Here is a 19,652-nt window from a genome sequence, read left to right as displayed (position 1 = left end):
TAACTTTATCATGACATCACAGTACATTAGGGGTTCTAACTGACCAATCAGAGAGCTGCATTTTCGAGTACCTGCCAGTTTCCACTTGGGTATAAACGAAGTATATTTACAATGAACATATAGTGACTTAAGCAATTAATATCACACTATCGTAGAAATCAAATTAAGATTTTTCACTGCATATGCTCCAGATAATGCTACAAACAACAAAACTTTGAAGTTTCATCAAAATATCATATCGATTTAATACCTTTATTTTTGTTAAAATTTTGAGATTTTACACAGGGAGTCTATGATAAAGTCCGAGTAAAATGTAATCAATACCCAAGTGAAATTAGTATCATTCCACAACGTTTTGGACATGTTAAAATTATGAATATTATTCTCTCTGCAACCAGAATCTAAAAATACCTTCAAGGACGCCTCTGCAGATAAAAGCTTTCCACAAAAAATTAAATCAAACTCATCAGTATTTAGGCCAGTTTTCCTTGAGATTTCGGTTTTAACGTCAAGAATTTGCATCGCACATGTGATGTCAATCATTAAATGTTTATCTTTAGCCAACTGAATATTAAGTGATGTTGACATTTCTGTGTGTGAAAAATGGCGGATATTTTGCGGGAAAACTGACAAGTAATTATACAATAACATTTTATTAATTTCAGTTGTTATAGCTCTTATTTTTTGATGAAGAAAAGTCCAGTTTGTTTAATTATGGTGTTTTCTCACCAAAATCAACTGTGACAGATATATACATTACAAATTTCTCATAAAGATTTAATGATTATCCCTTCGAAGATAGATCCAAAACATGGTTCAAGTTTATATTCATACGCCTAAACATTTTCCTGCTTTTGTCACACTGTTGGATTTCCCATATATGAACTATACCTGTCTGTACTTCTAAACTTAAAACATCGGCCAAAACATCATACCAGGAACTTGAAGTAAAACATAAGATTTATTTGACAACTGCACTATTTCGCAGGGTGTTCTAAATTGTTATGAAAACATATAAAAAATGGCCGTCTTTCGCAACCTTCAGAGAACTTTCTTGCAATTTGAGAAAAATCTTGGATCACCAGTGGCACTTTACCACAAAAACGTAAATATTTCGTTGCATAAGTATATGTTAATGTCAAATTCTTGCCAACAAAAGATGTAGTGCTGACAGTGTTGTACATTGTTATCTTCAATTTTAAATGAAACGTACCCAAAACATTTCGTACCATGGAATTAGCTTGCTCATCTTTTAACAGTCTGTCCCTGACAAGCGCCTCCCAGTCATAATAAAAGTTGATTGTTGGACAGTACACTGTATATATAAATATATCTAGATATAAAATACATGTTCTGTTTATATGTTTAACATTCAGGGGTGAAACTGTTGCAAGTTGTCGCAGTTTATAACCCATTACTTTCATAACTTGTTTCAGTTATCATAAAATATTACAAAGCCCTCCTGTGCCAATTCCTCATCTTGAATGAGACTAATGCAATTATTTCTTGAATCCTTAAATTTTTATCTTTCCAGCTATGCCATAAATTTTTTTACACAAGGCTGTTAAAGTTTTACGCAAAAGTTTTAAAGCTATAAAACTTTTAACATCCCATTATGCTTATCAGGTCATGATCAGACTAGAAGAGAATTGGATTAACCACAATTTGCTACTAATTTCATTTTAAAGGTCACTCTGTGAGAACAGCAAAAAGTCTTTTTTTGAATAACTTACCTGAGTTAACTATATTTTATAACTAATACAGGTTATAAAATGCTTGAATTATGTTGAAAAAGTAACTGAAATAGGTTACATAACTTGAAACAGTTACACCCCTGACTGTTTAATTAACAGGTATTTATATGTATAAATTTACATGTCCAAGCAGTGGGGTACTGGTTCCTCTCCAGGAGCCACCCGACCAGGGTTCCCGAGGCGACGGCTTTGCGGGACGGACGACGGGATAGGCAATTCCGGTTTAAAGTGAATTGGATTAACCACAGTTTGCTGCTAATTGCATTTTAAAGGTCACTTTGTGAGAACAGCAAAAAGTCTTTTTTTGAATAACTTACCTGAGTTAACTATATTTTATAACTAATACAGGTTATAAAATGCTTGAATTATGTTGAAAAAGTAACTGAAATAGGTTACATAACTTGAAACAGTTACACCCCTGGCTGTTTAACAGGTATTTATATCTATAAATTCACATGTCCGAGCAGTGGGGTACCGGTTCCCCTCCAGGAACCACCCGACCGGGGTTCCCGAGGCAATGGCCTTGCGGGACAGACGACGGGATAAGCGATTCTGGTTTAAAGTCTGGAGTCAATTATTATAGGTTATTAGATTTGTATCGAGAAATACGCATGAGTTCTGCAGCGGAAATATTGCGCGACTTTAGTATCGCAGTGTTATTCCGCGAAAGAACGAATGCCTATTTCTTGATGCAAATCTAATAATCTTTTTATTACATACGCATCTACACCTAAAGTTATTATATAAATGATGCAAATTTGTTATTAAGCCTGATATCTTCGTTATTGAACTTAAGTATGTAATAATTGTATAATGTCACATGTCAAGTGTAATACACTGGCCTATAGATTTTGTTATAGCATTAGGGGTGTAACTATATGCTAGTCTCATGCTACAGTATATATCGGATACGGGATACAGAATCAATGATACAGTAAATTTTGCAATACAAATTGAGTACCATAAGCCAGCATTCATGTCAAAAATTGGGGAAAAAATCAATGTTCCTACAATAACAATAGGACCTACATGGAAAGTACTTGAAAATTAGCTTTTATTAGTTAAAGAAATTTTCATAAATGATAATTAGATAAAGGCTTTGTTTAGTTACTGTCTTTAACACTGATAGTATGAATGTTTTCATTCTATGTTTCAATTTTGACTGTATCATGAAACAGGCCTATGATATGATATGATACATATGTATTGTAATACAGTGAATTTCAATATACTGTTATATAGCTTACATGCCAATGAAGAGGCAGAGGGTAATTTCCATTGCATTAAGTCCTGAAGTTATAACAAAGTTGCAGATGAGCTTATTCATGTTTAGGTCACATATTTTTTTAGTAATTATTAAAGGGGTAAGAACAATACTACCTTTAGAAAAAGGTGAAGTGGAAAAGGAAAAGAACAATTTGATAAGTCAGAAATGTCTAGACGATAGTGTTTCTTGTATGTTGCCATACAATTTGTATGACACATCATTATAACAGTGCCAGCATATATTGTAACCGCTGTTTTCATTCTTTTTTTCTATTTTTTCCTTAATCTAAAATGAGTGCATATTTTGGTGATTTTAAGTTCAGCTGACACCATGATTGTTGATTATTACTTTCCACATGTCCGAGAAAAGTAACGTGCCATGCTGTACTGTATGGGGTTTGTTTGGAGGGGGAGGATATGCATTTTTTGACTTTAGGAGGGTCACAAACATAGGGTAATGGAGGTCAATACATATTGGCAATATGAATTTCCACAGTGTACAGATGAAGCAGCTAATATTAGATCATTTGTGCATAACTTATTTCCACTCTTCAAAACAAACTCTAAGACAAAAAATAGACATGAATTTTCTTAGTCAAATAATATATAGTCAAACATATAATATGTTTTTGAAAGATAGTGATACTACTGCTTGAAGTGGCTGAACTCTATGATTAGACACATTAACAAACCAAAATGTCAAGAGTTGAGGCCAGAGGCCAAAGAAGGCAGATTGAAAGCCAGAAAGTTGAGTATGTATAGCACAAGACTGAGCTACAAATCATGGGTACCACACTTGGTCAACGTGTATGTTCTCTAACTGTTTGACAGTTTTAAAACAATGTGCATGAAGTCATTAATTTTGTTCTTGTCCTTTTATTCGAGTGAGGAAATTGTTAAGACATATGTGGAAAAAAGTCTGTACTGGACAGGACCTGGTGTAGAATCCAGAAACACTGCTTCCATTGCATAACAGAAGTACTGTTGTCAGAATCATCAATGATGTTGAACCCAGAGATCAGTAAACAAAAACGGGTTAAAATTACAATGCAGAGTTTAATGACATAAATGCATTGCCAATGTATATATCATTCTGTAAGAACCCAAGTCATTTGGAAAAGCACAATGGTGGATTTACAGCATTTTCATATATTTGAGAATATTTTCCCTAAAATATCTCTCTCCTTTTGATTACAGGTGATTGATCACTATGAAAACCCACGCAATGTTGGATCCTTGGATAAAAATGACAAGAATGTTGGTACAGGGTTGGTAGGAGCTCCAGCATGTGGAGATGTCATGAAACTACAGGTAGGCTTGACCATTGAAGAAATAAAGGTGGATTTTCTCCTATACAGTGTATTTCAAAGGCATTTAAAATGGTTTACTTCCTTCTGTTCAATACTTTTGATAATTAGGGTATCTTTCAAAAATGTATCAGATTTGTACCACAGGTCATTTTAGCAGTACTGGCATATTATCGACTTCTGAGAGAGAAAAAAAATGCCTGAAACGTGTTAACAAGCTGCTTTAAGCTCAGAACCAAAGATAGACTCAAACTGAATTATTAATGTACAAGGTGGGTATTCTGGCAATGCAGTCCATCTGGATCATTGTGTTTCTTTTAAACATCTAATAAACCTCTGTACCTGGATCTTTAAACAAACTTGGTTCTCAGAAAAATTTTTGCACAGACTTCTCTCAAATACGTTCAGATGGTTCACTTAACTAAATGTTGGGGATTTTCAGGACTAGAAAATAGGAAAAACATTATGGCTTTCTCTTGTGTTATTAGTGCTTGAATACATTGTATATAATGCTCAGCAGAATCGTCGGGAAGTATCACTGGATAAATAGTGTGGTAAATTGTTTTATAAATCAGTACATGAAATATTTGAATATTTTGGATGGGCTAAAATGCTTCAGTTACATTTTCAGGTAAAAGTAGATGAAAATGGAAAGATAATTGAAGCAAAGTTTAAAACATTCGGCTGTGGATCAGCTATTGCTTCCAGCTCCTTGGCAACAGAATGGGTTAAAGGCAAAAATGTAAGTAATTTAACAACAGAAAATTGTCAATATCTCTTTCATACCTATGCAAACTAGGTTAAGGATTTTCAGAGCCCATCCAAAGATAGTACAGTTGTGTGCCTTTTAGACTAGCCACTAGAACGACAGTTTTTCACAATTTTTTAGATTTTTTACGAAATGTTTATATGCCTGAAGGGACATATTATGTTATGGTGCTGGTGTCCGTCTGTCTGTTCGTTAGCAATTTTGTGTCCACTTTGTAACTCTTGAACCCCTTGAAGGATTTTGAAGAAACTTGACACAAATGTTCATCACATCGAGACGGCATGCAGAGTGCATGTTCTGGATGGCTCGCTTCAAGGTCAAGGTCACACTTAGGGGTCAAAGGTCATATGACTTTGTTTCGTGTCTCTGTAACTCTTGAACTGCTTGAAGGATTTTAAAGAAACTTTGCATAAATGTTCACCACATCAAGGCGACATGCAGAGCGCATGTTTTGGATGGCTCACTTTCAGGTCACACTTAGGGGTCAAAGGTCATACCAGAACCCCTTGAAGGATTTCGAAGCAACTTTACACAAAATTTATGTTCACCACATCAAGACAGTGTGCAGAACGCATGTTCAGGATGGGTCACATGAAGGTCACACTTAGGGGTCAAAGGTCATATATTTCTATGTTTCGTGTCTGCTCTGTAACTCTTGAACTGCTTGAAGGATTTTAAAGAAACTTGGCACAAATGTTCACCACATAGAGACGATGTGCAGAGTGCATGTTTCGGATGGCTCGCTTCAAGGTCAAGGTCACACTTAGGGGTCAAAGGTCATACCTTCAGGCATATATTGCTCCGCATTGCGGTGCTCTTGTCATACCTTGTTATTTTCTGTCATAACAGGAAAAACATGTCTATTTTAGAGATTTTCTCATACAAAGTAATTGTAAGATTATGATATTATTAGACATAAAATGATGTAGACTGGCACATTGGCTACTTTTGTAAAGAAAATACAAAAACTGAATATATTATGGACCAGGATCTAGTCTATGCACCCTTGAACTTACACAACATTTGTACACCAGTATTATTGGTAGATACAAATTTTTGGTGCAAAATGCTAATGGATTCCAATGTAACATCCTGCATGTAATCACCATAAAGTGTAAATGTGCATGATTTCTTTTTAGGTCATTTGAGGCATTGCAGAGTTATGCCTCCCCTGGAAGTTCTTAATTCCTATGGTAAAATGGGAATACGGAGGTAGAAGTCACATTCATTAATAGGTCTAGTTTATTATACACCTTCAAAGACAAGGGCATAACTTGTTTGGCTTAAATTGTTTGGTTGGTTGGTAGACAATAGGTAGAGAATGACTGTAGTTGTCAAAGCTTGAAGGTCAGTGCCACAGTGACCTTCAAACTGAAAGGGTTTTCAATAAATGTGGAATGCTTTGTCCTGTGACTGTCAAACTTAATAGAGTGATTACTTAGGGTCAGTAAAGGACCCCTAATTACTTGTGGCCAGTAGGTCAAAGTATCAGTGGCACCATGAACACCATGTAAGTATATATGTTCTGTGATATCATTAATGTGTAGTGTAGATTATAATTTTATTTTTATGCCCCCGAATGGAGGCATATAGTTTTTGAACCGTCTGTCAGTCTGTCGGTCTGTCAGTCTGTCCGCAATTTTCGTGTCCGGTCCATATCTTTGTCATCGATGGATGGATTTTCAAATAACTTGGCATGAATGTGTACCACAGTAAGACGACGTGTCGCGCGAAAGACCCAGGTCCGTAGCTCAAAGGTCAAGGTCACACTTAGACGTTAAAGGTCATTTTTCATGATAGTTGGGCGTGTCCGGTCCATATCTTTGTCATCCATGGATGGATTTTCAAATAACTTGGCATGAATGTGTACCACAGTAAGACGACGTGTCGCGTGCAAGACCCAGGTCCATAGCTCAAAGGTCAAGGTCACACTTAGACGTTAAAGGTCATTTTTCATGATAGTGCATTCGTGTCCGGTCCATATCTTTGTCATCCATGGATGGATTTTCAAATAACTTGGCATAAATGTGTACCACAGTAAGACGACGTGTCGTGCGCAAGACCCAGGTCCGTAGCTCAAAGGTCAAGGTCACACTTAGACGTTAAAGGTCATATTTCAACATAGTGCATTGATGGGCGTGTCCGGTCCATATCTTTGTCATTCATGCTTGGATTTTAAAAATATTGGGCATGGATGTGTACCACAGTAAGACGACGTGTCACGCGCAAGACCCAGGTCCGTAGGTCAAAGGTCCTAAACTCTAACATTGGCCATAACTATTCATTCAAAGTGCCATCGGGGGCATGTGTCATCCTATGGAGACAGCTCTTGTTTCATGTATAAAATGCACTTTAGTGTATGCCACCATAGCACATATTACATTATTCTCATGGAAGACCTCTTGTCGTATAAAAAAAAGATGTGTGTAAAACATAAAGCTGATGTTTAGCACATGTAGACTCACATGTAGCAATCAGTGTGATTTGTTTTCTTCACAGTTTCAGCAAAGACTTAATAATGCATATACGGGTGTTCTTAAAAGCTTTAATCATTTTAAATTTTACAGGTAAGTGAGGCAGGAGACATAAAGAATACAGATATTGCTAAGGAGTTATCCTTACCTCCGGTCAAGCTGCACTGTTCTAGTAAGCATGCTTTATCATTGTCACACGTATATAGATAGAACACTTGATAATCTGCACTTTGATGTAAAAATTAAATTATTTTGATGGAACAACATTGTTAAGTAAAAGAACAAAGGCTAATGCCTTGAGTTAATAGACAGCATGGTTGAGTTTTTAGCTCGACTATTCAAAGAATAGGTAGAGCTATTGGACTCATCTGTGCATCTGCGTTTTTGTTTGTAAGCTGGTATCTCAGTAACCACTTGCAGGAATGGATTGAAACTTCACTCACTTATCCACTTTGATAAACTGACCTACATTGCACAGGTTCCATAACTCCGTTTTGCTGTTTTACAAAATTATGCCCCTTTTTTCGACTTAGCAGTTTTTGGTTAATTTTGTGTATGTAAGCTGGTATCTCAGTACCTGGTTAATTTTGTGTATGTAAGCTGGTATCTCAGTACCCACTAATGGGAATTGATTGAAATTTCACACAATTGTCCACTGTCATGAGCTGATAAGTACTGTGCAGGTTCCATAACTAAAAACCCTGTTTGCACTTTTGCAAAATTATTCCTCTTCAGCTTTTGTATTCATTCAATTGACAAGGCTCTTGAATAGTCGAGCATTGCTGTCCTCCGACAGCTCATGTTTCTATTTCTTAATAGATGTAAAAACATTGTATCATTTAGATACATCATGTTAGTGCAGTGTCGGATTTCTTTCATAATTATGATCTCTCAGGAGGGTCAGTATCCCAAAAATTTCACATTTATTCTTCCAATCGGCAAAATAATGGAAACAACATTTTGGTGCACAGTCATCAAGAACTTTTTATTCATGTAACTGGTTACGGTACATTTTGCTGGTCATTTGCTCCAAAAGAGCATTGAGTCATAGTTAATAATAAATATATACCAACATAAAGCAAAGTTATCAATGATATTTTGTATATAGCTGGAGGATGGGGATGAATTCTTTAATAAATTTCAGCTTAGCTCTGCATACAACTATTAGACACCAGCCTGCATAAGAAACAGTTGCATTTTTAGCTCAGCTTTTCGGAAGTTAAAAATTGTAGAGCTTTCTTTGTCACCCTTTATTTGGCGTCCATGTCACAAAAGTTTTGCATGTAAACAGGTTTCTCTAAAACTGGTAGGCCTAATGCTTTCAAAATTCACACATGAATTTTGCATTAAGAGGTGGCCTCACAGGGAAAGTTACTTAACTCTAGCTTTTATTTTGTCAAAATGGTGACTATGATTGTGCAATGCCAGAAAACACACACTCTCTAAAACGATTTCTTACATCAACTGTCTATTCATATTGCTACATGGTTTGGAAATAATCGTCACATTACTTCATATACTTACATTGTTAATTTAATGTTGCATTGTGTAGAAGATATCAAAACTAGTTTAACTTTTCAATACATGTAAGCTGGCAACATGCCCCATTTCATATTGAAAAAATCTGTCTTCAAACTGTGTCAGACCCGGTTCATGCAATGACAGTAAAATGCTGACTATGCAATAAATGTCATTTCAGTGGAAGTGTGATGTGGCTAAAATTGTAACTATTCTTAAATTTGCTTCAAAAATCCAAAAGGATAAGTCCGTAGTCATATTTTAAAGATATTTTCGTCTAATGATTTTAATGATTTTAGAGGGTTGAAAAGTAAGGATCAAGTTACCAGGACCACCACTCTCTCGACTGACATTCTCTCTTGTAATACTTGTATTCACACCAGTTTGCTGAATGTATCTATTATTGTTAGTTTCAAAGTATGGAAAAATACTGTAATTTAGTATTATAATTAGAGCCCACATAGAGTCTTTTCTTTTTATCATCATATGTGACACTTGTAGGAAAATTTATGCTCTGTTTTACTGAGTAGAACACTTTTAATTCTAAGGTCTGTTGAGAGTCTAGAAATGTTATGTGGATTTTCTTCAAAAATATCAGAGATAGAGTTTTGTCGACATAGATACACTCTTCCTGCTGTATCATATGCAAGTCCGGGCATTTGTAGTATGTCATCATCCTCATAGATGGCCTTGACCTCTCCATCAAAGGTCAGACTGGTGATAGAATTACTGACAATGTCAGACACAAACATGATCTCACCTGGTATGTAAAGGGCAACAAAAACTGGAAAGATGAAAAGTTTGTTGCCATCGGTGTCTTGAGTAAAGCTTCGAATTATATCCCCCTCCATGTTCAGGATATAAACACCGGACTCGATTTCAGAATTTGCAATAACTGCAAAGAGATGTTTTGTCCCAATATTCAATATCAATGGGTTTTCCTTTACTGTAATGTTTCGCTGGATTATTAGTATTACAGTGTGACCTTCAGGAGTATGATTAATTGATAATAACTGTATTTTCTGAGCCTCCGGAAGTGAAACTGCAATTTCGGAGTCTGTAACCTTAGCAACACTCCATGGTTAAGACTCTGTATAAAAAGTAGTTAAAAGTTTCCGTTGACTTTTGTCTACGATTTTGACAGATTTGTTTGCCAGATCAGCCATTATCAGAAGATTTTCAGAAAAAATGCACAAACCGTAGATAGATGAAAGGTATCTTTCATCAGAATTCACTGTAATTGTACCTTTGGTCAAGTCTGTGTTTATGTAGATGTACCAAAAAAGGAAAAATAAAAGAAGTAAAATCCCTATCAGAAAAAGATTGCATCTGATTTTGGTCTACTGTTCAGGAGAAAGTACTACTGATGTGTTCTGTAATATCTTCTTCGGAACTTTCTCATTTTTTTGCTCATTTCTTTGTCTTCTCCTTAGCCGACTTTTTGTATGGATTAAATTTTGGTTGCCTGGCACTAGATTTTGGTCAGACATATTGAAAAACATTTGTTCATTCTACACACTACATCAGTTCACTGGACACACTGCCAGTTTGTTCTACACTACATGTTTATCAGTTCAAAGTTGTGTGTATAGTTTTTAAACAGTAATGAAATATTAATGTTATACACATTCCAATAACTCCAGTTAATTATCCAAGTTTATTTCACTGCTTCACTGGTCACCTTGTTAAACTTTAAAGCTTTATTGATTCATCTCTGCACCAAGAAAACTGGATGTGCTCTTCTATTTGACCTGTACTACCAGTATTATGTAAATGTACTCCCTTTAACATTCTGCATAAATAATTACCCTACTTTCGCTTTGTAAAATATTTGCTGGATCTATATTTAGATAATGAATGGTAATCTGATATGGTTGTATTTTCTCTAATATTCTCAAACTGTGTGGCAAGCAAAATAGAACAGTGGTATTATCTTAAGTATTGAAAGCTGTGTATTGCAATTCTTAGTTTATACTGATGTAATTTTAGTTTATATTAATTTATTTAAGCTCAATTATGATAAAAGATTCATGAATATTGAACCACTTTTAAATTCGCTTCTTGGAACAACCAGTACTGGTGTCATGTGAGAAGGCATGGTCACCCTCTAAGGGCTCAAACCCACGGGCCCTGGTTGAGTGGCTGACACTTTGACCACTCGAAAACTGCTCCCCTCACAAATTCTTATTGAAGCAAAAATAGCTTTTGTCTATCAAATGGGGAAAGAAATGTTGAGGGGAAATAAATGTTGGGCGAAAAATCTCAAGTTAAAGTTATGTATCACATTTCAGAAATGTCCAACAGAGCATTTAAGCTCTATCATTTTTGCATTTGTTTGAATGCAAATGGAAATGGTATGAAAAAAGAAAGCAAGAGACACTATAAAGATGTTGCTGTTGTTAATTTCTGTCAGTTAGACTATATTAAAGATGTAGTGGTCTTGAAAATCTATCATCGTACAAATATCATTATAGCTCAAGCGATCAATACCCAGTTCAAATGATACAAAAATTGTTGCCCATCTTTAAAGTATGAATTAAAGTACCGAGTCATTTTGTAATAGTGAAAACTTTGATTTTGTTACCAAAATTCGAACCAACATAAAGTTTCTGGGTTTTGTCATTGAATGCAGCACTGACAGGTGAGAAAACACCATCTGATTTATTTAACAGTACTTCGCCTTCCTTCAGGTCAGGTTCCAGTCGAAATATTTCGTGTAATTGTGTTCGACATAGGTATACTCTCCCATCTCTATCAATGGAGATACCAAGAAATAATAAAATGTCATGAGCGTCGTAGAATGTCCTTATTTGCCCATCTAGAGTTAGACTGGTTACCAGGTTTGTGGCAATATCTGTCACATACATTACATTGCCTTCAGGATATATTGCCAGAAGGTATGGAAATTTGAAGAGCTGGTCACCAGTAGAAAAGTGAGTGAAGTTTTTCAGTACTATCCCTTCCATGCTGACCACATAAACTCCAGGCCCTGGGTATGCAATAGCAACTATGAACATCCAGTTCCAGTATTCTAGTCCGATAGGTCGCCCTTTTATTGATATATTTCGATCAATGGATAGTGATAAGGACTGAGTTTTGGATATTTCATTAATAGAAAGCAACTGTATTTTACTTGCATCAGTGAGTGTTATGGCAACTTGTCTGTCTGTGACTTTGGTAATTCTGTAGGGTGTTGTTTCTGCATACATTATTGAAACAACAGCTTGAAGATCTATATCAATTACTTTTACTGATTTGTTAGCACTATCTATACCCACTAGGAGACTGTCAGACAGGAGACACAAGTCAAACAAAGAAGATGAGTATTGCTCATCAAAATTCACTGGAATTACAGTTTTGTCATTCATAAATTTTGTGTGCACTTGTCACACTGCCAGTAACAGGAACACTAAAATTACTATAAAGCACAGATTATTTCTTAAAATTATTTTCTCTTCTGATGAAATAAAACCTGTCTTCTGCTTCTCTTCAGTGGAGAATGCTTAATTAGCTTTTTTCCAAATCATCTGTACGTCTTTGGGTAAGCCTTTCCTCTGTTTGCAAAATCCTTTCATTGATGGGCGTGTCCGGTCCATATCCCTGTCATTCATGCATGGATTTTAAAATAACTACGCACGAATGTGTGACACAGTAAGACGACGTGTCGCACGCAAGACCCAGCTCCGTAGGTCAAAGGTCCTTAACTCTAACATCGGCCATAACTATTCATTTAAAGTGCCATCGGGGGCATGTGTCATCCTATGGAGACAGCTCTTGTTTTTTATCACATGTTAGCTTTTCCTGCCAAAACATCAGAAATTCTTCTTTCTTTAACAGTTATAAAAAGGTCAATTTGACCAACATCTCCTATACTATAAATGGTGTTGACGTCAAAGCTTTATTACACTAGTGTATTATCAATTTTATGTGATGCCTTTATTTTTCTCCTGCAACATCAAACAATTGTGATAACATAAATAATTGTATAGTCCTCAAATAAATAAAAAAAAAAAGCCAGGTAGTTGTACATAAAAGCTACCTATACAGTTCATTAACTTACTTGAAGTAATGTACATTACAGCTATGTGTACAGTGTATTTATGTGAAGTAATTTTGAAAAAAAAATTAAACTAGCCTATGAAAGAATTGTAAAGTGAATAATCTTGTAGATTAAATGCTTGACTTTCATGTTTAAGCAATGACAGTGTATAATTTCAGCAGTATTTCCTTTATGCTGTGAAAAACAAGTGCCCATTAAAATGACTTGAATGAAGCAACACTTTTTTGTTGCTTTTTAGCTCACCTGAGCAATGCTCAGGTGAGTTTTTCTGATCGCTCAATGTCCGGCGTCTGTCGTCCGTCGTCTGTCAACATTTAGCTTGTGTATGCGATAGAGGCTGTATTTTTCAATTAATCTTCATGAATATTGGTCAGAATGATAACCTTGATGAAATCTAGGCCGAGTTTGAAAATGGGTCATCTCGGGTCAAAAACTAGGTCACTAGGTCAAATCAAAGAAAAACCTTGTGTATGCGATAGAGGCTGTATTTTTCAACTAATCTTCATGAATATTGGTCAGAATGATAACCTTGATGAAATCTGGGCCGAGTTCGAAAATGGGTCATCTCGGGTCAAAAACTAGGTCACTAGGTCAAACCAAAGAAAAACCTTGTGTATGCGATAGAGGCTGTATTTTTCAATTGATCTTCATGAATATTGGTCAGAATGATTGCCTTGATGAAATCTAGGCTGAGTTCGAAAATGGGTCATCTCGGGTCAAAAACTAGGTCACTAGGTCAAATCAAAGAAAAACCTTGTGTATGCAATAGAGGCTGTATTTTTCAATTATTCTTCATGAATATTGGTCAGAATGATAGCCTTGATGAAATCTAGGCCAAGTTCAAAAATGTGTCATCTCGGGTCAAAAACTAGGTCACTAGGTCAAATCAAAGAAAAACCTTGTGTATGCGATAGAGGCTGTATTTTTCAATTGATCTTCATGAATATTGGTCAGAATGATTGCCTTGATGAAATCTAGGCCGAGTTCGAAAATGGGTCATCTCGGGTCAAAAACTAGGTCACTAGGTCAAATCAAAGAAAAACCGTGTGTATGCGATAGAGGTGGTATTTTTCAATTGATCTTCATGAATTTTGGTCAGAATGATTACCTTGATGAAATCTAGGCCGGGTTCGAAAATGGGTCATCTGGGATTAAAAACTAGGTCACTAGGTCAAATCAAGGAAAAACCTTGTGTATGCGATAGAGGCTGTATTTTTCAACTGATCTTCATGAAATTAAGCCAGAATGATTACCTTGATAAAATCTAGGCCGAGTTCGAAAATGGGTCATCTGGGGTCAAAAACTAGGTCACTATGTCAAATCGAAGAAAAACATTGTGTATGCAATAGAGGATGTAGTTTTCAATTGATCTTCATGAAATTTGGTCAGAGTGATTGCCTTGATGAAATCTAGGTCGAGCTTGAATATGGGTTATCTGAGGTCAAAAACTAGGTCACTAGGTCAAATTAAAGAAAAATCTTGTGTATGCGATAGAGACTGTTTTTTTCAATTGATTTTTATGAAATTTGGTCAGGATGATTGTCTTAATGAAATCTAGGTCGAATTTGAATATGGGTCATCTGAGGTCAAAAACTAGGTCACTTGGTCAAATCAAAGAAAAAACTTGTAAATGTGATAGAGGCTGTATTTTTCAATTGATCTTCATGAATTTTGGTCAGAATGATTGCCTTGATAAAATCTAGGTCGAGTTTGAACATGGGTCATCTAGGGTCAAAAACTAGGTCATATCATAATCTAAGAAAATGCTTGTTTTATCACAAGAGACTAATTTTTTGGTCCAATCTTAATGAAAATTGGTCAGAATATTTGTTTCCATGAAATCACTAGGTCAAACATGTTTTACACTGTTATGGTATGTTTCTTAGGTGAGCGACCTAGGGCCATCTTGGCCCTCTTGTTTATTCTATGGAGACTTTGTTAGTGTATAGCTAAGCCTGTTGTTAATGATACAGTTAAATTTATTTATAGTCAAAGTCAGAAACTTTACATTTTGTATAAATGGATGAGTCTTCTATGCCAGGTGTATGGGGCAGTGGTTTAATAACTGAAAACACACCTGTTACCCACCCAACTGTAACATTTCAGACATAAAAACAAACTTCATTGTAATCTGTTTGACAACAACATTTCAGTATTAAAAAAAACAAAACTACTGGTTAGGAACCATTTTCCGGACAGAACCAGTTTCCGGACACATGCAATATACGATTTATTTCGTTGTTATTCATGTAAGTGTTTTATCTAGAACATTTAGATGTTTGTTCTTCATGTCTACAACAAACCACTGTTTTATAAGGCTGTATAATGTTTGGGGTTTTGATGATAACCCACCTGCGTTTACAAAACAACCTTCTGTCTTAACGGGGCATGAAGATAGCATTGCGCATGCGCAGTAGTTCACACATGCCGAGGTATCAAGTGTGGAAGAAAGAATCAAACTTCATAATGATAGTCTGCTTATAACTTGTTCTACTTTTAATTTCACACTAAATGTTACGTAAGATGCATTGCTGTCGATTTTCGCACTAATTTTATTCTATTTCTATTGAAATTATCAAGGATTCGTGTTAGACGAAATTCGATTTTTTATAGTCAACCTCGGTTTGCTTTCGTAGCTGCTATTGAACGTCGGGTCATGTTTCAAGTGCAATTTTGAAGAGATGGGTGATTAAGAAATGTGTTGAAATAGTTTAATTACTTATTTTGATATCAAATTAACAACAAAACACCGTCAAAATATTTGTCCGGAAACTGGTTTACCTGGCGGGAAAAATACCTTATTTTAGTGACCCCATTTGAGGCCCCACGGAGCCCAAATTTTACGTCACAACGCGATGCTGATTACAACATCGGATGCGGAAGGAGCTGAAGTTTGTGCAGTGTGGACTTCATTTATGTCAAATATATTTTTAGGAATTAATGGAGCCGAAATATGAAAATGTGTCCGGAAAATGGTTCCCAACCAGTACATTGTGTTACAAAGTGTGTTTATATATTTTCAGTGTTGGCAGAGGATGCTATCAAGGCTGCATTGAATGATTGGAAAGTTAAGAACAACAAATCGGAGGGATAAACAATATATTAAATGCTGACACAACTAGAATTTGGAAATGGGAAAACTGATATTGTGATATTATTTTGAATGAGAACTGGACTTCAGTGCATAGTTGTATCGGTTATGTTGTAAAATCATCATAATTGCATTTGTGTTACATGCAAGAAAAACATTTTATACCAAACTTACATGAATAGTTAGAGACAAGTGATACAAAGATGTATACAGCTTGTCAGAAGTGTGCTGTGGATAACAATTGCCATTGTTAAACTTCATGAAAACCTCACTCAAGAGATGTTTGGTTTTTTTCACCTGTATAATTGTCCTAAATGTGACACGGCAACAAAGGTCTACCATGTATTTTTAGCTTGACTATACAAAGTATATGGAGAGCTATCCTACTCGCCCTGGCGGTGGTGTTGGCATCCCTTCCGCGTCCACACCTTGGTAAAAGTTTTGATGCACTTTTTCTCTGTATCTGTTATTACCAAATATATTTGACTCAAACTAAAAACAGTTGTACCTCAGCATCACCCATATCACATGACATAAGGACTATAACTCTGGCACCAATATTTCTGAATTATGCCCCCTTCACACTTGAATTTTAGGTTAAAGTTGTTGCACTTTCACTTTATCTTTGTAATTACTAAATGAATTTGATTCAAACTAATTTTTCTTTCACATTGACTTCCTCATCATATGACACAAGGTTGATAACTCTGGCACAAATATTTAGTGACTTATTTCCCCTTATTACTTAGAATTTCAGTTTAATTTTTATGCTTTTTCACTGTATCTCTGTTGTTGTGGATTTTCTTCAAACTTAAAACAGTTGTTCCACATGATCAACCACATAATATGACATTATGTTCATGATGCTAGCACCAAAATGCTATTATGCCCCCTTTTTACTGGAATTTCAGGTTCAAGATGTGATTTACGTCTGCTCTATCTGACTTATTTGATTCAGACTTCAAATAGTTGTTCCATATTATTAGCCACATGATGTGACACATGGTGCATTATGTTTGCAGAAATTTTCCATGAATTATGTCCCTTTTATACTTATTTGATGTTTTGATACACTTCTCTATCTCTGTGATTACTAAATACACACAGACTTAAGCTATTGTCCAATATCTTAATCCAAATTGGAGTAATTCAACACTCCAGTGACAGCTTTAGCTTCCTCAGATGTGCCCAGTTTCACTGTCCAGCATCGAAATAGTCAAGTGTGCTGTCTCCTGTGACAGTTCTTGTTAACTTTCCTTTGACCCCTAGTCAAATCCAAGATTACCTTTCAGGTGAAGGTCAGAGCCCGTACATCTTGGTGTGCTCCACAGTGACCTTTAACTCAAAGGTCACTTCGAGTTTTAACTATTTTTGTGACAGTTTGTTCATACATATTCAAATTGATTATGTATTATGCTTTAGATATATGTAATTCAGTGTGTTATTTGCATATGTTGTAATATATTATTAGAGAAAAAGGAGACTCTGGTTTATATGTAATATACTGACAGTACTTTTTACCTAGAGGCACATTTATGCAGATGGTACCCCTCTGTAATGTCTTCAGTATTCTGATATTCAGGATTTTTTATGTTTGAAATTTTTAAACAAAAAGTTTGGAAATCCAGACATGTAAAGTAATATGCATGTTCAGGTTTAATCAGTGATACAGTATTACTTACTATGCAGACAAAAACCTTAAATTGGGAATAGGTTATAAAAATTTCATATTATCCTTTGAATGCCCTTTATAGAAAATAATAGCATAAACAATCCTGTCCTCTGTCTTTTGCATTTGAAACAGTTGACCATTTAGTTAATATATGTATTAATTAAATAATTAAATCACACACCAATCAGAGTCCGCTGCTTTGACTTGCAGTGTTAATAAATGCCAAGGCAATCATAATCTCCTGATTTTTCACTTCTGTGTTTAGTCGTCATGAGGGTTTTTGCTTTCACTTTCCTGTCTCTCCCTGATATGATGAAACTGAAAAAAATAATGTGATAACTGGGAGATGATCTAAAACTATACTGGTAGTCATTTAGAAACTTAGAAAAACGACCATGTGAAAAAGGTTGCAAGGTATTTTTAGTACAAAAATGAATTAAAGAAAACATAAGGACAGTGTTTATTTTCTGTTATAGAAAATCAGTTTTTCTGTCAGAAACATTCAGTTACCAATTGGAAGGTTATTTTTCGGGTGCTTTCACTTTTGTTTATAATGATCATTGTGTTATTATGCATAAATAAATATAAAGAAAGCTAAACTGGCTTGGTTATATACTTAACAAAAAATGAGTACCCGGTTCATAAAAAGGTAAAATGCCAGTTCAATAGAATCTAGAGATTGTTTTTCATGAAAAATGTATGCCTCCCACCACTAACCATGCAGAGATTGCAAAATGCCACAAATTAACCCTTACCTTGCTAAATTTCTATAATGAACTTGTCCATCTAATTTGGACAGTACCATTAACTGTTAATAGGGGTGTTTACCAAAAAGATACTGACTGAATGGCGAACAGTGCAGATCATGATCAGACTGCACAGATGTGCAGGCTGATCATGATCTGCACTGGTCGCAAAGGCAGAATCAATTGTGTCCAGCATGGTAAGGGTTAAGACCGTAACTCTTGGGAAAATACTGAACCATAAAATTTCAATAACACAACTAGGCTTGGCAGTAGTAACTCCCGTGAAGTTTGGTGGAATTCCAACCAGTGGAATAGGAGAAGTAGCGAAGAGTAAAGAATTAGACAAATCAAAGGTCAGAACGCCGCTGAAAATAATTTAGTCTGAACACAATGATAATTTGCACAATTTCACTTCACACTAATCACTTGTGAGGTTTGGTGAAATTCAGCTTAATGGTAAGCAATAGTGTAAACACTGTAAAATATGACATATCAAGGGCCATTACTCTGCTGAAAATCACTGAACTAGAACATGCTGATGATAGGTATAACTAAGTCTGGCACTAATAACTCGTGTAAGGTTTGGTAGAAATCTGCCCAATGGTGTAAGAGAAGTTGCCAAAATATCATACAGACAAAGGGCCATATCTCCCCTAAAAATCTCTGAAGCAGTACATGCCGATAAGATGCATTATAAGACATGGCACTTATCACTCCTGTAGGGTTTTTTGGAAATCTGCCCAAATATAAGAGAATTTGATATCTCAAGGGCCATAACTCTGCTGAAAAAACACCTAACGGGAACATGCCCAAGATATGTGCAACTAGGCTTGGCACTTATCACTTTTACAAAGTTTGGTGTAATTCCTCCTGGTTGTATTGGAGCATTTGCCCAGGCAAGGTAAAATATGACAAATGAAGGGCCATAACTCCACTGAAAATTCTTGAACCAGAACATGTTGATAATATGTATAATTAATTTTGGCACTGATAAC

The 19,652-nt window shown here is 35.5% G+C and overlaps 2 protein-coding genes across 2 annotated transcripts in view; one reads left to right on the top strand and one right to left on the bottom strand.

Annotated features, from left to right (window-relative positions):
• LOC123552401 (E3 ubiquitin-protein ligase parkin-like) overlaps positions 1-770 on the bottom strand; it is a 45,870-nt gene extending 45,100 nt beyond the window's left edge. The window contains exon 1 of the mRNA XM_053542320.1: positions 412-770. Within this exon, the coding sequence (XP_053398295.1) occupies positions 412-651 (240 nt within the window). The 5' untranslated portion in view covers positions 652-770. The remainder of the gene's footprint in view (positions 1-411) is intronic.
• Positions 771-950: 180 nt separating this feature from the next.
• Positions 951-18,510, top strand: LOC123552403 (iron-sulfur cluster assembly scaffold protein IscU-like). The gene is made up of 5 exons (XM_045342054.2): positions 951-1,105; positions 4,218-4,331; positions 4,959-5,069; positions 7,664-7,742; positions 16,172-18,510. Exons 1-5 carry the CDS (start codon positions 1,022-1,024, stop codon positions 16,240-16,242), a joined length of 459 nt encoding a protein of 152 aa, XP_045197989.2. The 5' UTR covers positions 951-1,021; the 3' UTR covers positions 16,243-18,510.
• The last annotated feature ends 1,142 nt before the right edge of the window (positions 18,511-19,652 follow it).

Source organism: Mercenaria mercenaria, chromosome 4 (genome assembly GCF_021730395.1).
Source record: "Mercenaria mercenaria strain notata chromosome 4, MADL_Memer_1, whole genome shotgun sequence".
In the NCBI taxonomy this organism is placed as follows: domain Eukaryota; kingdom Metazoa; phylum Mollusca; class Bivalvia; order Venerida; family Veneridae; genus Mercenaria; species Mercenaria mercenaria.
The sequence above is the reverse complement of the archived record's forward strand: the minus strand, read 5'-3'. Positions and strand labels throughout refer to the sequence as shown.